The 23,197-nt window shown below is 46.6% G+C and overlaps 1 protein-coding gene across 1 annotated transcript; it reads left to right on the forward strand.

Moving 5' to 3' along the window:
* The first annotated feature begins 132 nt into the window (after positions 1-132).
* Positions 133-21,967, forward strand: NANS (N-acetylneuraminate synthase). The gene is given in 7 exon segments (XM_007089289.3): positions 133-349; positions 4,706-4,921; positions 16,175-16,274; positions 17,075-17,199; positions 17,201-17,230; positions 19,727-19,993; positions 21,737-21,967. Coding segments are annotated over 7 exon segments (1,080 nt in total). The 5' UTR covers positions 133-217; the 3' UTR covers positions 21,947-21,967.
* Positions 21,968-23,197: the final 1,230 nt, after the last annotated feature.

Consider the following 23,197-nt stretch of genomic DNA (forward strand, 5'->3'; position numbering starts at 1 on the left):
CTGCTGGGTTTTCCCTTCCCACCGCAACGCCTATCTTACGGGTGGCTCCGCCCCCTGCCTCGATTGGCTGGCGGGATCGAGGTGGGGCCCGCGGATTGGCTGTGCGGCGGCGGGCTGACGTGGCGGAGCTGACGTGCCTGGGCAGGCCTGTGGTCCCCGCTGGGCTGCGGACCGGACTCGCGGCGGGCAGTGCGGCGCCGGAGCGCACGCCGCCGCGATGCCACTGGAACTGGAGCTGTGTCCCGGGCGCTGGGTGGGCGGGCAGCACCCGTGCTTCATCATTGCCGAGATCGGCCAGAACCACCAGGGCGACCTGGACGTGGCCAAGCGCATGATCCGCACGGCCAAGGTAAGGGCAGAGCCCGCGAAATAGAGGGCGGGGACCGGGGGCGGGGCCGCGGGAGAGCTGTCGGCGGGGAACTCCTGTGCCTCTCGGTGCACCGTGTGCGACCTGGCGTCCAGCTTGCAGTTGCGTTTCTGAATCTTTGGAATTCTCCTCATCCCTCTCCACGCTCCTGACTGCATTACAGCAGTTGCCTCCTAACCCGACCTAACCCCCTTCTGACGGCACCGTGATCTTTCTAAAACACAGGTCTGATCAGGTCATACCCCTGCCTCACAACTTCAGGGGCTCCCCGTTGGCCGCGGGTAGAGTCGAAACCCTTTAACATAGACTTCAAGACCTTAATGACCTGGTTCCTTCTTGCCTATCATTTTCATCTCCCATATCTTTCAGCGACAGTGAATTACTTCCAGGAAGTTCTAGAAGTTCCTGGAAGTTGCTTTGGTCTCTCTCACTTGCCATTCTTTGTGTTTGGAATATGAAAGGGTTAAAATGCTAGGACTTTGGGTTCAAATTTGGATGCCACCACTTATAAGCTGTGTGAACATGGGATAACGGTTACTTAACCTCTCTGATCCTCAGATTCATCATTTGAAAATCGGCTTGGTAATAGTACTTAACCTCAGAGTGGTAAGGATCAAATGAGATGATTTATGTTAAACTCTTAGCACAGTACTTGGCACAGAGGACTCAATAAATGTAGCGATAGGAGGTTTATGCATATTATTAACTGCTCCCTCTTGGCAAATTTCTACCTCTGTACAGATCTACTTGGATGCTTTTTCCAACCCTTCCCCTCAAGGATGGGCCCCTATCCTTGTTCCCACCAGATTGCATTGCCATTGTCTAAGTTTCTTTCTCTCTTGTCTTAGATTGTGAGACACTTGAGTGGGGGGACTGTGGTGTTTTCATTGTGATTCTAGCCCCCAGCATGAGGTCTGCACTGTGATTCCTTGGTTTAGAGATTGCTCACTGCATCTGGGTTTTTTTCCTCTTCCCTTCAGTCAAAGCTGTTCACCTGATGTCATCAGTTGTGATTAGGTTTTCCCTTACTCTTCTTTGCAGAGTAACTCTGCTTTTATGGAAGTCTACTGAATCATAAAAACAGTTTCTTTTAAGCTTATTTATTTGTTTTTGAGAGAGACAGCAAGCGGGGTAGGGGGCAGAGAGAGAGGGGAGAGAGAATCCCAAGCAGGTTCTGCACCATCCACACAGAGCCCCATGTGGGGTTCGAACTCACGAACTGTGAGATCATTACTTGAGCCAAAATCAAGAGATGCTAACTGACTGAGTCACCCAGGCGTCCCCATAAAAAACACTTTTAAAGAGTGACAACTGCGTTTTTGAGTGCTTACCCTATCAGATACTGGGCTAAATGCTTTAAATGCACCATCTCATTTCATTCCCACAATACAATATACATGGTAGATGCTGTTGGTCTCATTAAAAAATTTTTTTTAATGTTTATTTATTTTTGACAGAGAGAGACAGAGCGTGAGCGGGGGAGGGGCAGAGAGAGAGGGAGACACAGAATACGAAGCAGGCTCCAGGCCCTGAGCTGTCAGCAGTACAGAGCCCCACGCAGGGCTCGAACTCACAGACTGCGATATCATGACCTGAGCCGAAGTGGGTCGCTCAACCGACTGAACCACCTAGGTGCCCCTGTTGGTCTCATTTTAAAGGCTCAGAGAAATGACTTGCCTAAGGGCACACAGGTAGTAAATGTTACATTGCATAGCTTTGCTCCTAGCCAGAGGGCTCTAGCCTTTGTGCTGTAACGTTGTTTTCTAGGGGGAAAATTCCTGCTCTTAATTTAGGGAACAACCTGTTTGTGGAGATGTGACCTCTGAATGCTAAAGTTGTAAAAATACCTAGAGGTGTTGAGGCCATGGAAAGAAACAGAGTTGTTGTTGTTTTCCTGCTCTTTTAATTTTGGAGGTTAGTTTTGGGACAGGGGAGGAGAATGAAGAGGTTGAGGCTTTGGTGTAGTGGAAAGAACACTGGACTGGAGTCAAGAGAACCATTTACTAGCTGAATAATCTTGGGCGGGTGACTCCTCCTCTCTAAGCTTCAGTGTCACTTGTTTCATAGCGTGTGCTTGTTTTTGGTTTTAAATTTACAGTAGTGGAATCTTTTGAAATCTTTTGTATTTTAGGATTTTTTTAAGTCTTTGTTGCCAAATAAAGTCACATTCCATGTTTAGTTACCCAGAGTTGCTCAGACCATGAAACGAATCTATTTGCAATATTAAAAGTTGAGTTCAGGGGCTCCTGGGTGGCTCGGTCGGTTAAGTGTCGGGTTTCGGCTCAGGTCATGATCTCGCGGTCCGTGAGTTCGAGCCCCGTGTCGGGCTTTGTGCTGACAGCTCAGAGCCTGGAGCCTGTTTCAGATTCTGTGTCTCCCTCTCTCTGACCCTCCCCCGTTCATGCTCTGTCTCTCTCTGTCTCAAAAAAATAAATAAACATTTAAAAAAAAAATTTTTTTTTAAGTTGAGTTCATTCAATTATTTTTGTTTTCTTACAGCAAAATATTATTGTAATTATATGCTATATATAAAATATAAATGTATTATAATTAGAGGTTGCCTAATTGAATGTACTTTTAATTGCCAAATTTTGCTGCAAATGGAGCATCACACCTTGGCCCGTCTGGAGTTCTGCCGCTTGTCATTTGCCAGGAGAGAATCCATAAAACCTTGAACAGAGAAACCATCAACATTTTAGTAAAACAGGGACGGGGATTGTGTTTTCTGAACCTGGAGTTCACCATAGAATTAAACAGTTAAAAGACGTCGCTCAGTTTTAGGAAAGAAGCTGAGGAAAGCAGAGGAAGACTCTGCTCTCCTCCTCATACAACTGCTGTCTTGTGGAATGTGGTAGAACTTTCTCTGACCTCTTGTCTTTAGTAGTCTCTGCCACTTTACTTTTCTCATCTTGCTGTAAAGGAAACGTTTGCCCAGAGCAGACAAGCTATTTCACTTCTTGAAGGTAAGTCCACTCCTTGAGGTAGAGCTGAGAAGCAAAGGAGGCAGGAAGCAGCGCTCTGTGGGGTCCTACCCCCTAGCTTGCTGGAGGCCTGGTTGTCGCAGCGAGATCCAGGTTGCAGTCAGGTTGTAGTCGTGAGCCAGGAGACAGACCTGTCCTGCAGCCATAGGGAAGCAGTCTGTCCAGTCCAGCCAGAGATTCGCTGTGCAGCTGGACTTGGGTCACTCTGGGCCTGGGGATCTTCCTGTGGACAATGAGAGCTCTGTTGCCCAAGGTCACTTTCAGTTCTGTGTTTTGAATCTTCCTGACCATGCCATCTTGTGGTCTTTCCAGGAGTGGGAGCAGAACTGTTAGCACAGATATTTCCGGAGCTGAGGTTTTCAGCAGCGTGAATAACTCTGTCTCCCTAAATGTCCGTGAGTTGAGACTTCAGAGGGTTTTCCTTCATCTTTCTATTGAGTAGTTTTTAAAAGCAGTTTTAAGAGCTTGGGGGCTGTGTGGCAATAGAATTGTGGCTTTTAGAGTCGGACAGTCCAGATTTTATGTTATAGTTTTGGTTCAGTAAGACTGGAACTTAGTTCTAAGTCTTGTTTGTTTGCTTTTTGCTCCAGAACCTCTTGTTCAAACAAGATGCCATGCAAAACGCACAAGTGCAAAACAGCTAAAGCAGAGCTGTCTGTTTCCTGCCCCATAAGGGGCTCCTCAGAACGGTGAAGGGTCCTGGAGCTGGCCCAGAGCTGCTGTTTATGTAGATGGAGACGCCGAGTCCAGAGACAGGAAGTGATTTCTCCAAGGGTTAGCAGATTCTGACTTCCCCTCAATTCTGGCCTAGGGCTCATTTTGCTATCTTCTGCTGAGTTACCCAACTTAAAATCTTCTTTAGCTCTTGAATTATTTTCAATATTCTAATATAAAATAAAATTTTAAAAGCCTTCATTTTTTCCTTTTTGCATTTTAAGGGGGAAAAATAGGGGGAAGCTCCATCCCCAGCCTTTATTTCAAGATTTTCTTCCTTCTGCCCCTTTTGCCACTGTCAGTCAACCTTATTTTTTTTTTTTAAATACTTATTTATTTATTTATTTTTGGAAGAGCACAAGCAGGGGAGGGGCAGAGAGAGGGAGGACAGAGGATCTGAAGCGGGCTCTGTGCCGGCAGGCTGGCAGCAGTGAGCCCGATGTGGGGCTCGAACTCACGAACCGCGAGATCATGACCTGAGCCAAAGTCTGATGCTCAACCACGCAACCAACTGAGCCACCCAGGTGCCCCTCAGTCAATCTTTATATTTAAAGTTACTGATGTCAGAGCAGTTGCTCCAACATTTCTCTCCTCTGTGAGAATCCAGGACAAGTCACTGAAGGAGCCCTGTTGTGTGTTGCAGGAGTGTGGGGCCGATTGTGCCAAGTTCCAGAAGAGTGAGCTGGAGTACAAGTTTAATCGGAAAGCCTTGGAGAGGCCCTACACGTCGAAGCATTCCTGGGGGAAGACGTATGGGGAGCACAAGCGCCACCTGGAGTTCAGCCATGCCCAGTACAGGGAGCTGCAGAGATATGCCCAGGAGATTGGCATCTTCTTCACTGCCTCTGGAATGGATGAGGTGAGTCCTCATGATTCCCACTCTGTTACCTGCCACTTTAGCAGACCCAGGGGACAGCAGGCGGCCTGGTGGCTTTTGGCCTAGAGTCAGCTCCAGCCCTTGCTTGAGACTTTTGTGCTTTCTGGACCTAGAGTTCCCCATCACATTAACCATATCAATGCCCCACTAAATGGGAAGCCAATGGGAGCAGAGGCCCAGTGAAGTTTTGTGGGAGGAATACCAGAAGTTTCCAAACCAGTTGTCTTTGGGAGTGGGGGGCAGCCACACCGGAATCCCTGAATCCCTCAAAGCTTGTGGGAGACCCGTGCCAGACCAGTTTTCTCCCAGTGGAAAATGGCCTGGACTAGGAATCAGGAAACCTCCATTCTGATAGGGGTCAGGCACTTGCTGAGTGGCCTTCGGTGATTTGGATGGGGGACATTGGTGTCATCCTGAGTTGCTCACAGAATGGCATGCTGACATCCTGGAAAAGTCCAGCTGGTGCCAAGTCTCAGGTCCCATCTGCTTTGTGACCTGCCTCTGTGAGATCCTTTCATGAATTCTTTTTTGAATGTAAAAACTGTAATTGTAAAAATAGATAATCACAGAAAGTTTAGAAAACTGACCCATAATCCCTATAGGGTGGTTCTCTTTGTAGATTTCCTCCTGAAGTCTTTTATATACATGTTTCATTGCCTGGTTGCTACATTTGTGAATATTTAGTTGTGCATGCTTTTCCCATTTACCATTATATCACCAGCTTTTACCCATATCTTGTTTTTTCTTTTTTCCAACTTTATTGAGATATAATTGACATATAAATCCCCACATCTTGTGCTTAAAATTTTTAATAGCAATACAGTGCTTCTTTTGAGGATTTATAATGTACCTAACCGTTTCTCTACTTTTGGACATGTGGTCAGTTCTTTGTGCTTATAAATAATGCTGGACGTGGACGTGGACATCATTTTTCTGTGTTTTGTGTTGTTTCCTCGGGATAGCTTTGCAGACATGGATCATTAGATGAAACCTATGAGCATTTTTATGACTTGAAACATCTGGAATTCTTTCAGTTGATCAGAATATTTGAAACACTTCCATTTCATTCTGTGGGCCTCTCTGACCATTTGTGCCACTGTTCCAACCCCAAAACAGGGCTGCAAATTGAGCTGAAAAGAAACGGAAGTCTAGTGTAGGCTGTTGGTAGTTTTTTTTTTTTTTAAATGTGTATTTATTTTGAGAGAGAGAGTGAGCAAGTGAGCATGAGCAGGGGAGGGCCAGAGACAGAGGGAGAGAGAGAGAATCGCAAGCAGGCTCCTCACAGTCAGTGCAGAGCTCAATGTGGGGCTTGAACTCACGAACCTCGAGATCGTGTCCCGTGCCAAAATCAAGAGTCAGACGCTTAATCAGCTGAGCCACCCAGGCGCCCCAACTGTTGGTAGTTTTAACAAGGGTCGGGAGGCAGAGAACCTAGGCATCTGTGGGAAATGATGCATCCAGGCTTCAGTTCTGTGGCCCAAATTCATCCCTTAATTTGCAGCTTTCATAAGCATGACATTCTTCAGCTCCAGTTGCATTTGATAATCATAATTTTCTACTTTTGAGTTATATGTTACGGCTTACAGAGCATCTTCCCGTCCAGTAAATATATTTTATCCCTACTGTGCCCCACTCTGCAGATGAAGAAATAGAGGCTCTGAGGGGCTGGGAGGTTTGTGCAAAGTCACACAGCTAGGAAATGGGTCTTGAAGGCAGATCTGATGTGTGGTACCATGTGCTTTCTCTGGTCCTTCAGTTCTGCCTGGGCATCCGTGCAGGTGTGTGTGGCTTTGCAGAGCTCAGCAGAGCCTTTGGGCATCTCCCTTGCTCTTCGCCGCCTTGATGTTGATGGCCTGAGAGTCTCTAAGCCCAAGAGCTTTCCTGGGGACAAGGGGAGAGATTTTTTATGGAAAATGTTCCTAAAGAGGTTGCTGGGCATTTTTCTGATCCCAGTTTAAAGAGCACTTCCTCTGGGAATTCTTCCTGTTCACTGGCTTGATTCAGGCCCCTCCAGATGTATTCTTCTGGTACTTTTGTAATTGCGTACTCTTGTGTGTTACTCTTGTGTGTGTACTCTTGTGTACTCTTGTGTGTTAACTCCTCCCTACTAAACTCCGAGCCCCACAGCATCCCTGGTGCCTGGCGTGCAGCAGGTGGTTGGGAAATACTTGTTGAAGGAATAAATGAATGAACCAAACAAAAAGGGTTAGTGGAGTTTTTTTTGTTTGGTCTTTTTTAATAGTTCATTTTTGAGAGAGAGACAGAGCACGAGTTGGGGAGGGGCAGAGAGAGTGGGAGACACAGAATCCAAAGCAGGCTCCAGGCTCTGAGCTGTCAGCATAGAGCTCGACATGGGACTCACACTCATGAATGTTGAGATCATGATCTGAGCTGAAGTCGGCCTCTTAACCAACTGAGCCACCCAGACGCCCTAGTGGATTTTTTTTTAGTTAATATTTTAATTTTATTTAAATCCAAGTTAGTTAACATATAGCGTAATAATGATTTCAGGAGTAGAATTTAGTTACTCATCACTTACATAGTTTTTATCAGATTCTTAAACGATCTGTAAATTTAAAAAGTTTAAGCAGGAAAGAATGTGGGCTTTAGGATCTAAAAGACTTGGGTGTTGTTTTTGGTTTTACTATTAGCTAACATTTCTTGAGTATTTACAATGTACCAAGTTCTGTGCTAGGTATTTTAAAAATATCAATTCATTTACTCCTCTTAGCCTCTTCAGATAGGACAATTTTTTTAAAAAAATAGTTATTCATTTTTGAGAGAGCATGAATGAGGGAGGGGAAGAGAGAGGAGGACAAAGGATCCAAAGCAAGCTCTGAGCTGACAGCAGCCAGCCCATGTGGGGCTTGAACTCCCAAATCATGAGATCATGACCCGAACTGAAGTCAGACACTCAACCAGCTGAGCCACCCAGGCGCCCTGGGTAGGATAGTTATTATCCCCATTTCACAGGGAGGGTGTCAGTAGTTACGGATCAGCTAAGCCAGGCCGACTCCAGAGCCCTCCTGCCTGACCACGCTCTCCTTTCATCTCTCTGGGCCTGTTTCCTCTTAAGTAAAGGGCCACCCATTGATTAAAATACAGAACATGCAGGCCTTGTTTTCTGGAACTGGTGAGACTGTATGTGTAAAGCACACGTCTCAAGACAGGACTAGGTCTGTGTGTTCACCGTGAACTCAGATCCTGACATAGTGATCCTGGTACATGCCAGTACCTGCTTAGTCAGTGCCTTGGTGGAAGGAAGCTCACACCTAGAAAGTGACATTTGTTTTCATAACATGCCTGTTTTCGCATTACTGCGGGTTCGTGGCGTTTTGGGATTGCCGTTTAGCAGTCCCTAGGACTCAGGCACTCAGAGACAACTGAGCCCCCATCCTCAGAGGGCAGGTTTGGGTTCAGGAAACTACTCATACTTCCTGTGCTAAACGTGAAACTTTTGGTCTGATTGACTTAGTAACGAGTCAGTAATGGGCAGGTTTGTTTCTGTAGGGCCCACAGAGCTCTGGAGAGAATTTCCAAAGAAGATTACAACAAATATTTTGGATCCCTAGTGTTGTCTTTGCAATAAGCACACAGCCTTTCCCAGAGTGGCTACTTTAAGAAGCACTGGCATTTGAGGACTGAGTCCTGCCTGGTCTTTTTGTTAAAACTAATTAGCCTCGGGGGTGTACTTGCCCCCCTCCTCCACTACATAATTGCTTCCCCAGGACAGTTTTCCTAAAACCTGACTGTATCCAATATTGAGTCCATAGAAGGGGGAAGTGGAAGAGGTCATTTGGGAATTCCGCAGCAGTGACACCTGAGATCAACAATAACACATGAGAGTAATGGGAAGAGTGTGGCGGCAGTTCTCAAAGTGTGGTCCAGGAACCGTGGGGGAATCGTGAGACCTTTCAGAAGCTCCACCAGGTCCAGACTATTTTCGTAGTGATACTCAAATGTGATTTGCCTTTTTCACTGTCATACTCTCCCACGTGTGTAGTGGAGTTTTCCAGAAGCTGCATGATGTTCCATGACGCCATTCCGCTGGCAGTACCTAAGGAAAGGTATGCTGTATGCTCTCTGTTTTAGTAACAACTCTTTTCACAGACCATACAATTCACCAATTAAAGCTTACTTTACAATTCATTTGTTTTTATTGTTTTTTAAATGTTTATTTTTAAGAGAGAGAAAGTGAGTAAGTGAGTGAGTGGGGAAGGGCAGAGAGAGAGAGAGAGAGAGAGACACAGAATCTGAAGCAGGCTCCAGGCTCCGAGCTGTCAGTGCAGAGCCCCATGCAGGGCTCGAACTCACAAACCATGAGATCACGACCTGAACCGAAGTCAGACGCTCAAGTGACGGAGCCACCCAGGTGCCCCCAGTTGTTTCTCGCATATTCACAGAGTTGTGACTATCACCGCGATTGATTTTGGCACATTTTTATCATGTACCCGTAAACAGCCATTTCTCAATCCCCACCAATTCCCTCAGGCCTAGGCAACCACTAATCTGCTTTCTGTCTCTATAAATTTGCCTTTTCTGGACATTGCATATAAACAGAACGAGACAGTATGTGGTCCTGTGTGTCTGGCTTCATTCACATAGTAACATGTGTTCAAGGTTTGGCCGTGTTGTAGCGTGTATTAGTGCCTCACTCCTTGTTATTGATGAGTAATATTCAGTATTATGGATATAGAGTACCTTTTATTTACCCATTTGTCAGTTGATGGACATTTGGATTGTTTCTACTTTTTGGCTAGTGTGAATAATGCTTCCATGAACATTCCTGTACAGGTTTTAGGGACATGTTTTCATTTCTCTCGGGATATATGGTAACTCTGTGTTTAATTTGTGAGCAATTGCCAGACTGTTTTTTTTCCAAAGTGACTGCACCTACAATCCTCCTAGCAGTATATGAGGGTTCCGGTGTCTCCAGATCCTCACCAACATTTGATATGATCTGACTTTCTGATTCTAGGTATCCTAGCAAGTGTGAAATAGTATCTGGTCGTGGTTTTGATTTGCATTTCCCTGATGGCTGATCATGTTGAGCATCTTTTCATATGCCTATTAGCCATCTGTATACCTTCTTCGGAAGAATATCTGTCAGATCCTTTGCCAATTTTTAATTGGGTTATTTGTCTTTATATATTCTAGATAGGAGTCCCTAGTCAGATACAGATTTGTGGAAATGTTTTCCATTCTCTGGATCGTCTTTTCACTTTTTGATGATGTCCTTTGAAGCACAAACATCTTTAATTATGATGCTGTCCAATTCATCTTTTTGTGTGTGTGTGTGTGTGTGCTTGTCTATTCTTATGATTTAAAAATTTCTCAATTTTAAACCACACTGTGGTCTTGCTACATAGCTGTGAGTCTGGCTAAAGCAAAAAGTGACAATAACACCAAAGGTGGGAAGGACGCAGAGAAAATGGATCATTCATACATAGCTGGTGGGAATGTAGAACAGCATAATCGCTCTAGAAAATAATATGGTAGTCTCCTTTTTTTTTTTTTTTAAACGTTTATTTATTTTTGAGAGAGAAAGAGAGACAGCATGAGCAGGGAAGGGCAGAGAGACAGGGAGACACAGAATCAAGCAGGCTCCAGGCTCTGAGCTGTCAGCACAGAGCCTGACATGGGACTCAAACTCATGAACCAGGAGATCCTGACCTGAGCTGAAGTCGTGCACTTAACCGACTGAGCTACCCAGGTGCCCCGGTAGTCTCCTTTTTTTAAAAACAACTCTATTTTAGTACAATTCACATATGGTGTCATATCACAATTCACTCACTTAAAGGATACTGGTAGTTTCTTATAAAACCGGACATGTAAAAGAATTTTGTACCTATGTGTGGGGATGGGTTATGACTGAACTAACCATTTCATAATATATATGTATATCAAATCATGTTGTACACTCAGAACTAATACATTGCTGTGTGTCCATTTTATCTCCGTAGAAAATAACCATTTATTGCATACCTGAAAAAAACACCACCACAAACTAGATGTGTGCTCATCATGTTGCTTGCCATGCGTCATTTGGTAATTTCTCCTAAAAGAAATGAAAACGTGCATTGACATAGAAAGCTGTACGTGCATGTCCATAACAACTTTATTTGTAACAGCCCCCAAACTAGAATAACCCAGATAGTTCTCTGGTAGGTAGGTGAATGAATGGTTCCAGCCATAAAAGGAATGAACTGCTGATACATGTTGTGGCTTGGATATATCTCCAGGGTATTACATTGAGTGAAAAAGCCTGTCTCAGAAGGTTGCATACTATACCGTTCATTTTATAGAGCAATCTTGAACTGACGAAATTACAAAGGTGGAGAGCAGAGGAAGGGTTATCGGGGTTAGGGAGGGGAAGGAAGGCAAGGGGATGTGGCTGTAAAAGTGTAATACATGGGATACTTGGAGTGATGGCACAGTTTTGGATTGTGACTGGTAGTTGTGAGTCTGTGCACATGGTAAAACTGCATAAAATTAAATACACACACACACAAATGAATACATGTAAAAATGGTGAAATCTGAGTAAGATCAGTAGACTCTTCTCAATGTCAATTTCCCGGTTGTGATTTTGTGTTCTAGTTTTGCAAGATGTCACCATAGGGGACAACTGGGTGAAGCGTACATAGGAATTCTCTGTATTATTTCTTAGAGTTTCCTGTTAAGCTAAATTACCTCAAAATTAAAAGTTTAAAGTTAAAAAAGCCCAAATTCCTTAGTTGTAATTTTAATTCAATAAATATAAGTAGCTAGAACCTACAAAAACAAAAGCCCTGTAGGGTCCATAGTAATTTTAAAGAGTGTAAACCTTTGAGACCCCATGCCGAATGTCACATACCCAGGCCGTTTGATCTCATGGTTAAGTGCATGGACTCTGGGGTCAGATTTTGAGTTTGAATGTGGTTCCGCCTGTCATTCTGTGTGGAGGTTGTTGAACCTCTTTGTGCTCCTGTTTCTTCGGCTGCTAAGTAGGGTTAGTACCTGAACCCATCTTGCAAGGTTGTTGTGAGGATGAAACCTGATTGTTGATATAAAGCATAGCACACAGCCAGCACTTAGCAAACATTAGCTACGGTGAAGGTAGGCAACCTGCGCCGAGTGTCAGGACGGCTGGCTTCTTAGCCTGACTCTGCTCTGAGTTGATCTCAAGTGTGAGCTTGTGGAGACCCTTCCCTCTCTGGGTCTCTGTTTCCTTTCGAGTGTGAACACGCTGCCGTCCAGGGGCTCTCCCAGCCGGAGAAGAGGTCACTAAGGGCACTTACACCTGGAATGAGGACTTTCCTTCTCAGTCCGTGTCGCCAGGCATGTGAGCTCCAGGATGTGGACTCTGAAGGAGAGAGGGCACCTCCTTGCATCTGTGAGGCTGCCTGGGAAAAGTCACCTCTTTAGATCTTTAGATCGTTCGCTCGTAGGTGGCTTGGAGCTAGAAGCAGGAGCAGCCGGGAGATGGAGGAGAGCCCGGGGATTGGTGGGCGGCATCTGCCCCTCAGCCTTTCCCTTCGGTTCCTGTCTCTCTGCTCCCCAGGAAGCCCTTCTGTGTGGTGTGTGCAGCGCGTGCTCTGCAGCCACACTGCCTGAGTTCAGGTTCTCAAGTTGACACTTTGTGGGTTCAGGTGCCTCATGTGACCTTTTTGAGCTGCAGGTGTCCCATCCGTAAAAACAGGATAATAAAGGTGCCCGCCCCACGTGGCAGTGGCGAGGTGTTGGGTGCGAGGGCTGTGCCAGACCTGCATCCACCGAATGATGGCCATTCTGTTATGCAGAACCCTTTGGGGTTGTTCTGTTTCACACTGTGTGGACAAGGAGGCTTCTCTGCCCTGGGAATGCCATTTGTTCCCAAGGATTCTCCCGGCTGACCCGGGCGAAGGCAGTGAGGGGAAATGCGTTCTTAAGAGCCTTTACAAGAGTTCATTTGTTTTGCTTACCAGGTCCCTTTGCTGAACCTGCACGTCCTGTCTGCCTGGCTATTGGAAGTAGGTTGGTCCCTTGTTCTGTGTTTACCTGGCAGGTGGCTCTGAGTATTTACCCACCTTAACTTCCTTGTGGACAGCAGCCATTTGTGGAGTGCCTGTTTTCTCCACTCTTTGTGCTGTCCCGAGGTGTTCTTCATATGTTGAGGAGAGGTTGTGGTGTCGTGGAATTTTATTAAGGCTGAGAAAACTACCAGGGCACCTGGCCAAAGCTGCAGAGAGGCTCGTGGGATGGGGCTGAGATGAGTAGAGTTCCTTTGGTCTAAATGGAGAGTTCTATTGAGAAAGCAAATGGAGGCCATGACGGTCGAGGTGGTGAAGGACGTGCTGCCCTCACACACAGGTGCCCCATCCTAGCAGAGGTGCCCTTTGAGGCGCCCTCTTTCCTCCTCTCTTCTTTCCTTTGCCACCTCCACCAGCAGGGCACCCCCCTGCCCAAGCCGTGATGCACTCTGACAGGGCCACGGGGAGTCTCACGTCCCATGCTTCCCCCCTCATCATTCTGTCACGCTGGGCAGCTCGCCAGGACCCTGTTCTCCACGACTCATCACTCTGGGCTTCTTTTTCCTTTTCCACAGGATCCAAAAGCTGAGAGCAGGGGAAGGGGCTTTAGAAAAATCCCAACTCCTCTTCTTGCTTTGGTTACCCCTCAGATCTGTGGGCCATGATGCAGAAAGGGGACTCTGTGGGCACACATTATCGATCCTCGTTGATAATAATTATTACCAATTAATTCTTGGCAATAAAGCCTCCCCCCCCCCCAAATAAGCAAGGTTCTGAGTTGAATAAGTTTGGGAAGCACTGGAATTAAAAAAATAAAATGCTAGACAAGTGATTTCTTGGGACTCTGTAAGAGGGAGTTCTGGCAGTGCAGCATTTCACTGAAACCAGGTTGCTGGTTGGGCCCTTTTCTGTGTATTAAGCCAGCTGGATGCCCAGGGAAGGTCTTGTCAGCAGAATTCCTTCCAGACAGACTGAAAGCCTTTGTGCTGCGGGGTGGGAGGGAGATGTGAGGCTGCCTGGCCTCACTGTACCCCTAGATGAAAAGGGGATGGACAGCAGGGTGGGCAGACTAGGGGAAGCCAGGGAGTCCCTGGAGAACGGGGGGGGGGTGGTGGCACCGGTGCTAACCTAGCCTCAGGGGGCCTGGGCACGGCAAGACAGCCTCAGGATGGAAGGCTAGGATCTTCCCCATTACTGAGGTTGGCACCCTTTTTGCAGAGATGAAGCCACAGTGGTAGTGTTCGGAGTGACCGCTAGGTGGGACTGGTTCTCTCGGAGGACTGCAGACAGGCCCCTTTCCCTTTGGAGAGGAATTTGTCCCCTTTCTTCACTTGAAAACTGTAGAATTCCAAGCAGATTTTCCAGCCTTCGTAGGTAAGCTTCTGCAAAGTGTATTCTCCTGCATTTGGTTTTTCCTCGCTCCTGCTCGCCCTGTGCCTCTCCTGAGTGGGCTCATCCTCTGTGCCCTCGGGGGCTTTTTCATCAGGAGCCATTTCTCTTAGAAGTTGAACATTATAAAGAAGAAAACTTAGCATAGGGTTTTCCCTCTTACAATAGAAAACACTCTATCTGCCAGATAGAATGAGAAAAGTGGGGGAAGTCAACTTTGTTCAATAAACACTTTAGAAGGAATGTTTTTCATCCTCCATCATAGGGCTGGTCAGCAGTGTGAGAGACACGTGAGCAGGAGAGGCCAGGTGGAACAACATGGAAAGGAGAAGAGAGGTGAGGAAGAAATATAGCAGAGGGAAGACCGTGAGAACCTCAGTACAGGTAGTTTAGCAGGCTTGGGAGTAGAACTCAGACCACACTGGACGGCGTCTCTTGGACCCAGGGGGTTGTGAACTGCCTTTGAACTGTTCACTGGCTGGTTACGCACCGGGTGTGGCTTTCTGGCGGCTCTAACCTTCACGATATTAGAGGATTTACAGATGAGGAAAGTTAGTCTCTGATTGCAGCCAGTGATTGGAGTAACTTATCACCTGCCGACAAGATGGAAGGAAGCTCAGGCAGCAGCGAGTTGACTTAAAGCGCCTGCTGGCCGAATGACCTCATGCTGTTCCTGGCCACCCTATGCCCTCTGGATTTTCAGGCACGATGACCTACCTCCTTGTAAAATAGGGTTCACGGAGCAGCAGTGGCGGTCTTACCCAAGAACTTAATGGAAACACAGACCCTCAGGCCCCACCTTAACCCAGCAGAGTCAGAATTTGCGTTTCATCTGAGCAAGATCCCCAGGAGATTGGTATCCCATATTAAAGTGTGAGAAGCAGTGACGTAGCTGATCAGGCCTTCCAAATCTACTTCTGAAACCCAGGCAGCATTTTACAATAGATCAAACTTAGGTATAGGGAAACATTCTGAGATATTGATTCTCCCCACTTCTGATCTCCTACTTCAATTTTTAAAAATAGTAAAAAATGTAGTTTTTTGGGGTTTTTGTAATTTGATGACCAACTGAGACTTTTAAAACTTGTGGCCCACTGATTCCTTTAGCAAGTGTTCACTGACACTTGCCAGTTTCCTGATCCTGAGTCTTACTGATGAATCCCAGTGGAGGTGAACGATGGTAAAGGGCCCTCCATAGGTAACCTCAAGCAGTGATGTTGTGTCAAAAAAAGTGAATGAGGTTTGTTTTTCCTGTGGGCAGCATTGTTTGGGGGCTGAGAGGGTTTGGGTTTGATGGGCCCTGCCAGCTGTGGATCACTATGTCAGGCCTGGGCCATAAAATGCTTCATTTTTTCCCGCTTTTGGCAAGGATTGAAATGGCCTCTTTCCCTGGCTATGTGGTTTTGAGTAAAGGGTGAGGCCTTTGGGAGCCATTCAACTTTCTCGCCACCCAGTTTCCTGGGTCAGGATTAGGTTGTTCAACCCTTTTCCAGTTCTTCACTGGGCCCTGGGTCCCTTGGAAGGCAGCTCTGCTCACCACTATACCACCAACACACACTCCCTGGGTCCCTTGGGAAGGGATGTCTCGCCTGGGGTCTGAATCTTTGGCACATCTCATCACCAGTACAGGCCAGCATGCAGTGTTGTTGGACAGATGGATGGGTGGCTAGGAATGAAAGAAGGTTTGAATGTGAATGAAAGGACTGGTAACACATCTTTGCCTGCTTTCATGTTGTTGCGAGAGTCCCTCTTGCTGGGCAAGACCAGGGGGGTTTTCTGTTTGTGGCTCCTCGCCTGACCCGAGGGCAGTAATTTTGAATGGTGGTGAGAAAGAGCTCCTTCTTTGGTTTTTATAGATGGCAGTTGAATTTCTGCATGAGCTGAATGTTCCGTTTTTCAAAGTTGGATCTGGGGACACTAACAATTTTCCTTATCTGGAAAAGACCGCCAAAAAAGGTAAGTGTTTAATTTTTGCCCTAAAATGAGGGAGTCCAAACCTTCCCATTTTTATTCCTTTAGTAGAACCCGCTAATGAAGTCTCCTGAAGACAGACTTTAGAAACCTCTTTTTTCAATTAGCATATACTTCCACAGTTGCATGTGCTGACTTGAAAGAAATTAAGAACAAGTCAGTTTTGATAAGAACTTTTAAAATTAAAAATTATTTTATTGTGTTGATTTATATGAAATTGAGGATATGGCAGTACAGAGGAAGTTCTGACTTTGATCTTGTAGAGTCTCTACCCTCCTCCATTATGGTTTGGAAAGTGGGTTTGCAACCTGAATCATCTCGTTTGATTCTCATAACAGCCCTGGGACTGAAGTTGGTTATTTGATTATGATGCTTCATACTGCTTCATAGATGAGGCATGCGAGGCCACACAGCTGGGAGGCGGCCGCTCCGGGGCTCACACATCTGCTCTCGAGTCGGGGGCAGTGCTCACCTCAACATGCTGTGCACACTCTTACCCCAATGAGATGCTCACCTTTCTCTGAGGAGTGTGAAATTCCTCTGCCTCCTTGATTCAGTTCACTTTGCCAAACAGTAATATTGAGGGTGAGGGGAGTCTCCATTTCCTCTGGGTTGAGGGCAAAAATCCACCAAGCTCCCCTCTCACCACACAGCGGCTGGCACAGTGTTGGAGAGATGTCTGTGGGGTTCATTTGAATGATGAGACCAGCAATTGGGGTATGCTTGAGGGACAGTCAGAACCCCTAAAGAGAAAGTGATGATGGTGTTGGCGTTGGGTCACTCAGGCCGCCCAATGGTGATCTCCAGCGGGATGCAGTCGATGGACACCATGAAGCAAGTCTATCAGATTGTGAAGCCCCTCAACCCCAACTTCTGCTTCCTCCAGTGTACCAGTGCGTACCCGCTCTCCCCCCGAGGACGTCAACCTATGCATCATCACGGTGAGCAAGCCCTTGTCTGACTGGGCCACAACAAAATGGCTTTTCTTGGGTCGTTTACTGTGGGAAAGAGGGGGCCTTCGTTGTAACCAAAATTCTAACCCATCTTGACATGCTTCGTGTAATTTGACCCTCCATTCACGATCTCATAGTTATAGAATTAAATTAGAACCAACTGTGCAGTTAAGGAAGCAGATACATTCTAAAGAGGGTGATTATAAATTAAATTTTCTGAAAACCAATCTTAATTTTTCCCACTATGAAATTTTAGGTGTGAGTCCTCATAATTGCCTCTCTATATTTTCTGTATCATGTGTATTGGCCATTAGAGGTCCCTCTTCTGTAAACTGCTGGTTCATACCCTTTTTTAGTATGTTGTCTTTAGTGTTTATGTGTGTGGCAAAATACAAGATTTCCCATTTTAACCGTTTTTAAGTGTACAGTTCAGTGGCATTAAGTACATCCACACCGTTGTGCGACCATCACCGCCATCCATCTCCAGAACTTTCTCATCTTCCCAAACTGAAACTCTGTCCCAGTTAAACACGAACTCCCCATTCCCTTTTCCCCCCGGCCCCTGGCAGCCACCATTCTGCTTTCTGTCTCCATGAATTTGACTCCTGTAGAGACCTCATCTAAGTGCAATCCTACAATATGTGTCCTTTGTGTCTGTCTTTTTGCACTTAATGTAATGTCTGCGAGGTTCATCCATATTGTAGCGTGTGCCAGTATTTCACTGCTTGTTGAGGCTGAAGAATATTCCATTGTGCGTATGTACTGCGTGTTGTTTACCCATCTGTCCGCCGATGGACATTTGGGATGTTTCCACCTTTTGGCTATTGCAAATAATGCTGGTAGGAACAGTGGTGTACAAACATCTGTCCGGTTTTCTTCATACTGAGCTGTAGGAGACCTTCTTGAAACTTCTGGCTTTTCCTTCTCTGCGCTGCTTGCCAGCTCTGTTGTTTTCTACCTATAATCCTGAGCCTCCCTGAGGCCCAGATGGGTTACAGTGACAGACTTGAGGGAGCTTTCTCTCTCCCAGGATTTGGTCTATCCACCTCAGTCATCTTACAGATGGTGAAATCCAGTCCCAGAGGGAAAAGGACTCTTGCCTGAGCTTTCACAGCGTCGTGGTGCAAAGCTGGGACTACAACCCTTTGTCTCTTGTAGTCTCAGGCTATCTCCATCCCTACGTGCTTTCGCCTCGTAGCACCTGAAGCTCCACTTAATTAGAAACATGTATATGTAATTATCATACAGAAACGCTGTAGTGATACTAGTAGAATTGCAAATATACACAGACACACAGTTAATCTTGATACTGCAATTAACCAGTGCCCTTTTATATTTTCCTTTTAGTAACAGTATTTGACATTCTGGCTTTTTCCACGAGAGTATAAGCTTTTGTGCATGTTGCTACACAGTCTTCATATTTAACTTAAAAAAAAAATTAGCCTTTTTTGAAAACGGACACTGCTGTCTCTTTACCTAAATTTGTGTCTCTCCCAGTTGGTGGTTTTTTCTCCATTTCTAGCTTATCTCTAAACCATGTTATTTTAAAAATTTTAACATGGTTTTTAAAAAAAACTCAAACAGCTCTGAAAACATAATCTAGAAAGTAAACGTGCTCTGGAATCTCATCCCACAGAGATCACTATAATGGGCAGTTTACTGTTTGAGACTCCAGATATTTTCCTTGATTTTCTTTCTCTGTGGAGTGTGGCCCCTCTTTCCATTCTCACCCAGGCTGCCGTCGTGGCCTCTCTCAATACCAGGGCACACTGAGGATTCAGTTGCCTGCTTGCCCCGTCCCGGGCCCGGTACAACCATGTTAGAGCAGTTTGACCCTGTCACCTGCATTCCTGTGTTCATTATGCACCCTACAGCCTGGTTTTCGGGGCCTTTGCCACTCAGCTGCCCTAATCTTATATCAAACCCCATCTGGGTCTTCCTACTACTCTTAAGCTTTCCGGTCACCCTCAATGACAAGACTCACTTGACGAATGTCTTTTGTTACATTCAGTGAATTATAGATCACAGATTAGTTAATTATTTAGCATTTTCACCAAAGGATTGTTTCGAGATTGGGCTGCATATATTATTGATGACGATATGTGTGCATACAGCACACTTGCTTTCAGCAGCTCAGGCTAATTAAATGTGACGGCTGCTTTTTGAATGAGTTTCGGCAATCGGCCATGGTTCTGTTGTTATTCCTGGTGGTTCGCGTAGTGTGAAGCATTCCTGGAGTGCATTCTTGATAACGGTAGCCATTATTTTGGCAGCATTCCAGCGCGCTGAGTGCTTTTCGTGCATCTGGAGCAGCCCTGGACAGGTACCACTATTATCCCAGGAAGGAGAAGCTCAGAGAGCCTCAGCATCTTGCCTGTAGTTGCTCAAAGAGTGAGCAGCTCAACTGGGACTCCAACCTAGCTCTTCCTGACTCTGCACTGTATGCATAATTTAGCCTTTTCTCTTTTTTTTTCTATTTTAAAGGAGTATCAGAAGCTCTTTCCTGACATTCCCATAGGGTATTCTGGCCACGAAACAGGCATAGCGATATCTGTGGCCGCAGTGGCTCTGGGCGCCAAGGTTTTGGAGCGCCACATAACTTTGGACAAGACCTGGAAGGGGAGTGACCACTCTGCCTCGCTGGAGCCTGGAGAGCTGGCCGAGCTGGTGCGGTCCGTGCGCCTTGTGGAAAGGGCCATGGGCTCCCCGACCAAGCAGCTGCTGCCCTGTGAGATGGCCTGCAACGAGAAGGTGGGTTCTGCACAACTCTGCCAGGCTGCACTGCTCTGAGTGGGGCCTCAGTGGGCTTACGTGCCAGGGGAGTCAGTACCAACCCTGCCTGAGCCCGGGCCGACCGTCTGAGTGTCTCTGGGCTCATATCAGCCGCAGAAGAAGCTTGTCACTTAAGGGAGCCTCAGCAGTTTCTCCGGCCTCCTAGAATCACGTTACGGTTTCCCACCAAGTCTCTGAAGCTTGTGGCACCAGTGCTGTAGACACCAGGACATGTAAGGGGGTGGGGGTAGAAGGCACCTGGGTGGTCAAGCCTGGGGTCCCTTGGAGTAGGTAAGCCTTGAGAAACAGTTGGGCCAAGGGGTTCCATGAGGCACCGGGAGAAGGGCCTGTGATACACAGAGGCACCCCTAAACGGAGGAGGCCCTAGATGGACAGGGCCGTGTGTGGTGCAGGGGGTTGGCGGGGGGGGGGGGGGGCTGGCGAATCTTCCCTCAGGAGCAGTGTGAGCTGTGCAGCATTGACCTTCAGACAGAGGGGACGCTGAGGCCAAGGACTGCCTGGTTTGCTGACCACTTGGGCTTCTTGGAAGCCGTGGCCTAGACCTGTCCTGGCCTCTAGTCATACAGCCCAGTGTCCTGGGGCTGCCAGGACTGCAGCCGCTCCTGATCTGCTGTGGCTGTCTGGGTCGAGGCAAAGACCAAACACCAGGCATGCGTGAAGAATGTTTTCATCTTTTATTCTAGTGGGGCCTGATTGCCTCCCTCAAATTAAAGATGCGAAGTACCAGGAGATGAAAATAACAGTAAAAGGAAACAGACTGCCTTGCAGAAGAAAGGGAGAGAGAATCACACCAGAAATGCGGGAGAGTTTGCATTTGGTTACTTTGGTTTTGAGCCTCTTGGCTCCCTGGGCAAACAGCGATGGATGGTGGGATGCGTGATCGGATAACATCCGCTGACAGACCTTTTGTCCTGGCACTTACTTTTAGAATTGACTCCTTGGCCCTCACATGGTGCAGTGACTTGTTCAACAGCATTTAGGGACAAGACATAGAAAGACTGGTCATGAGCTTCTGGTACCCTTCATTCCCCTCGGCTGCCTGTCCCTGCCTGCCCCTTCGTAGGCGGCCCCTTTTCCCGTCCGCTGAATAACGGCACACTCGGTCTTTTGTGAGCCCTCCGTATTCTTATTTTACCGAGCATGGTGGCTGTAAGGTTTGTGTCCCTTAAGAGCAGTGGGCCAGGAGTCAGAATCCCAGTTTCTTGCAACTTTGGCCAAGTTTTCTGCCCTCTATGGATCTCAGTTTAGTTTCTCCGCGTTTAAAATGAGATGTTGAACTGAATGATGACAAATCATAATGTTCACGTACTGGGAGCATGTTCCAGGTAGATGACATATATTATTACCACTAATTCTTGTAGTCGTCTGACATGCTGGAGGCACTATTATTTCCCATTTTACAGAGAAACTCAGGCACGGCTTGTACCCGCCTGAAGGGAATTTGGACCTGGCTCTGTTTGGCTGTATAATCTGAGCCCTTTCCTTTACACTTTATTGTTAAGGCCCCTCTCTGAGTCTCTAAGTTCACCCCACACTGGCTGAGTCCCCACTCTGTGTGAGGTTCTGTTCTAGGCACCGGTGGGAGAACAAAGTCCCTGCTCCCAGGGTACCTGTGAAGACTGGTCAGGGACCTTGGGTATAAAACAACATGTTCCAGTTAACTTCTGGGAGGCTGGCACTGAGTCTTAATTTTATCCACAGCTGGGCAAGTCCGTGGTGGCCAAAGTGAAAATTCCAGAAGGCACTGTTCTAACGTTGGACATGCTTACTGTGAAGGTGGGTGAGCCCAAAGGCTACCCTCCTGAAGACATCTTTAGTCTGGTGGGCAAGAAGGTCCTGGTCACTGTTGAAGAAGATGACACCATCCTGGAAGAATCGGTAGAAAATCATGGCAAAAAAATCAAGTCTTAAAATAAAGTGCCATTCTCTGAATTCTGAATTGCCTTGCTCGTACTGTCAGGGGAGGTGGGGTAGGAGTGATGGTCTCCAGAAACCTGGCTTTCATCTACTCCTCCTCCCTAGACACACAGTTTTGGGCCAGGCCCTGTCTCAATCCCATAGGAGGGGATACAAAGAGCAAACATGTCAGTCTCTGCTTCATGTTGGCTGGCCCAGAAGGGGAGGTGGGCTCAAAAGCAAATCATTGTTGTCTAGCTGCTGTGTGGGTACACAGGGGCGAAAGCTCATTGTACAAGGCCCTCTTCTTTAAGCCTTCTTTCATCCTGCCTATAAAGCCAGTCCACATGACCCCAAATCTCCCTTCTGTCCTGACCTCCAGCTGTCTCTTCGCCGTTGCCCTTATTCTCTCCCTGCCCTGGGCCTCTGTATCCAGTGAGCTGTATAGTGATTGGTGGGCATCAGAGAAGGGGTTGGTCAAGGATCTTGCAGGCAGAGAAATGTTAAAAGCCTGCATATATCTGTGAGCGAAGAGAGAGAAATGTTCATTCCTTTCAACAATATGGAGGTTCTGCTCTGTGCCAGGCCCTGCTTTAGGTACTGGGATTCAGCGGTGAGCAGCCCACATTTCTTCATGGAACTTCATTCAGATGGGGATAGATGCACAGCAAACCATAAGCATAGTAAGTAAATCACGGTAAGTTAGAAGGTGCTATGTGCAGTGGGGGCGGGGGAGTGGGGAATAGGGCTGGGTAAGGGAGATGGGGGTGTGGGGCTTGGTGTATTTGTAGCTTGTGGTGATTTTTTAATACAGTGGTAATGCTGAAATCAGCCCTTCCCTAATCCATAATGAAACCCAGCTAACAAGAAAGATTCTCACTGCTTCATTGAACCGCATGACCCTTTCACAGGGAGTCCATATCGGACTCTCCTTTGTTCTTTTGAATGAGTGCTAAGATGAACAGTTCTTTTCAAATGTATTTCCAGATTCCTAATCTTTGTTCATATTTCTTTGACGTTGTTCACTATCACTTCTTGTTTCAAAGTGTATCCTTGAGTCTCTTTCCAGATGCATATAATTAGCCTTTTGAAGTTTCTTTACTTTTGAGTTTAGAGCCTCCCTCTCCTGTGGATCCCAAATCAGTTTCTGGAAAGGCACTGATGTTTGTAAGTGTGGGTGGGGTGGGGAGGGAATCCTGGGTTGTACTCATGTGTAAAAGAGAATGCATCAGATTGATGTGCTAAGAATTGAAGTGTGATAGTTAT

Source organism: Panthera tigris, chromosome D4, assembly GCF_018350195.1.
Source record: "Panthera tigris isolate Pti1 chromosome D4, P.tigris_Pti1_mat1.1, whole genome shotgun sequence".
In the NCBI taxonomy this organism is placed as follows: domain Eukaryota; kingdom Metazoa; phylum Chordata; class Mammalia; order Carnivora; family Felidae; genus Panthera; species Panthera tigris.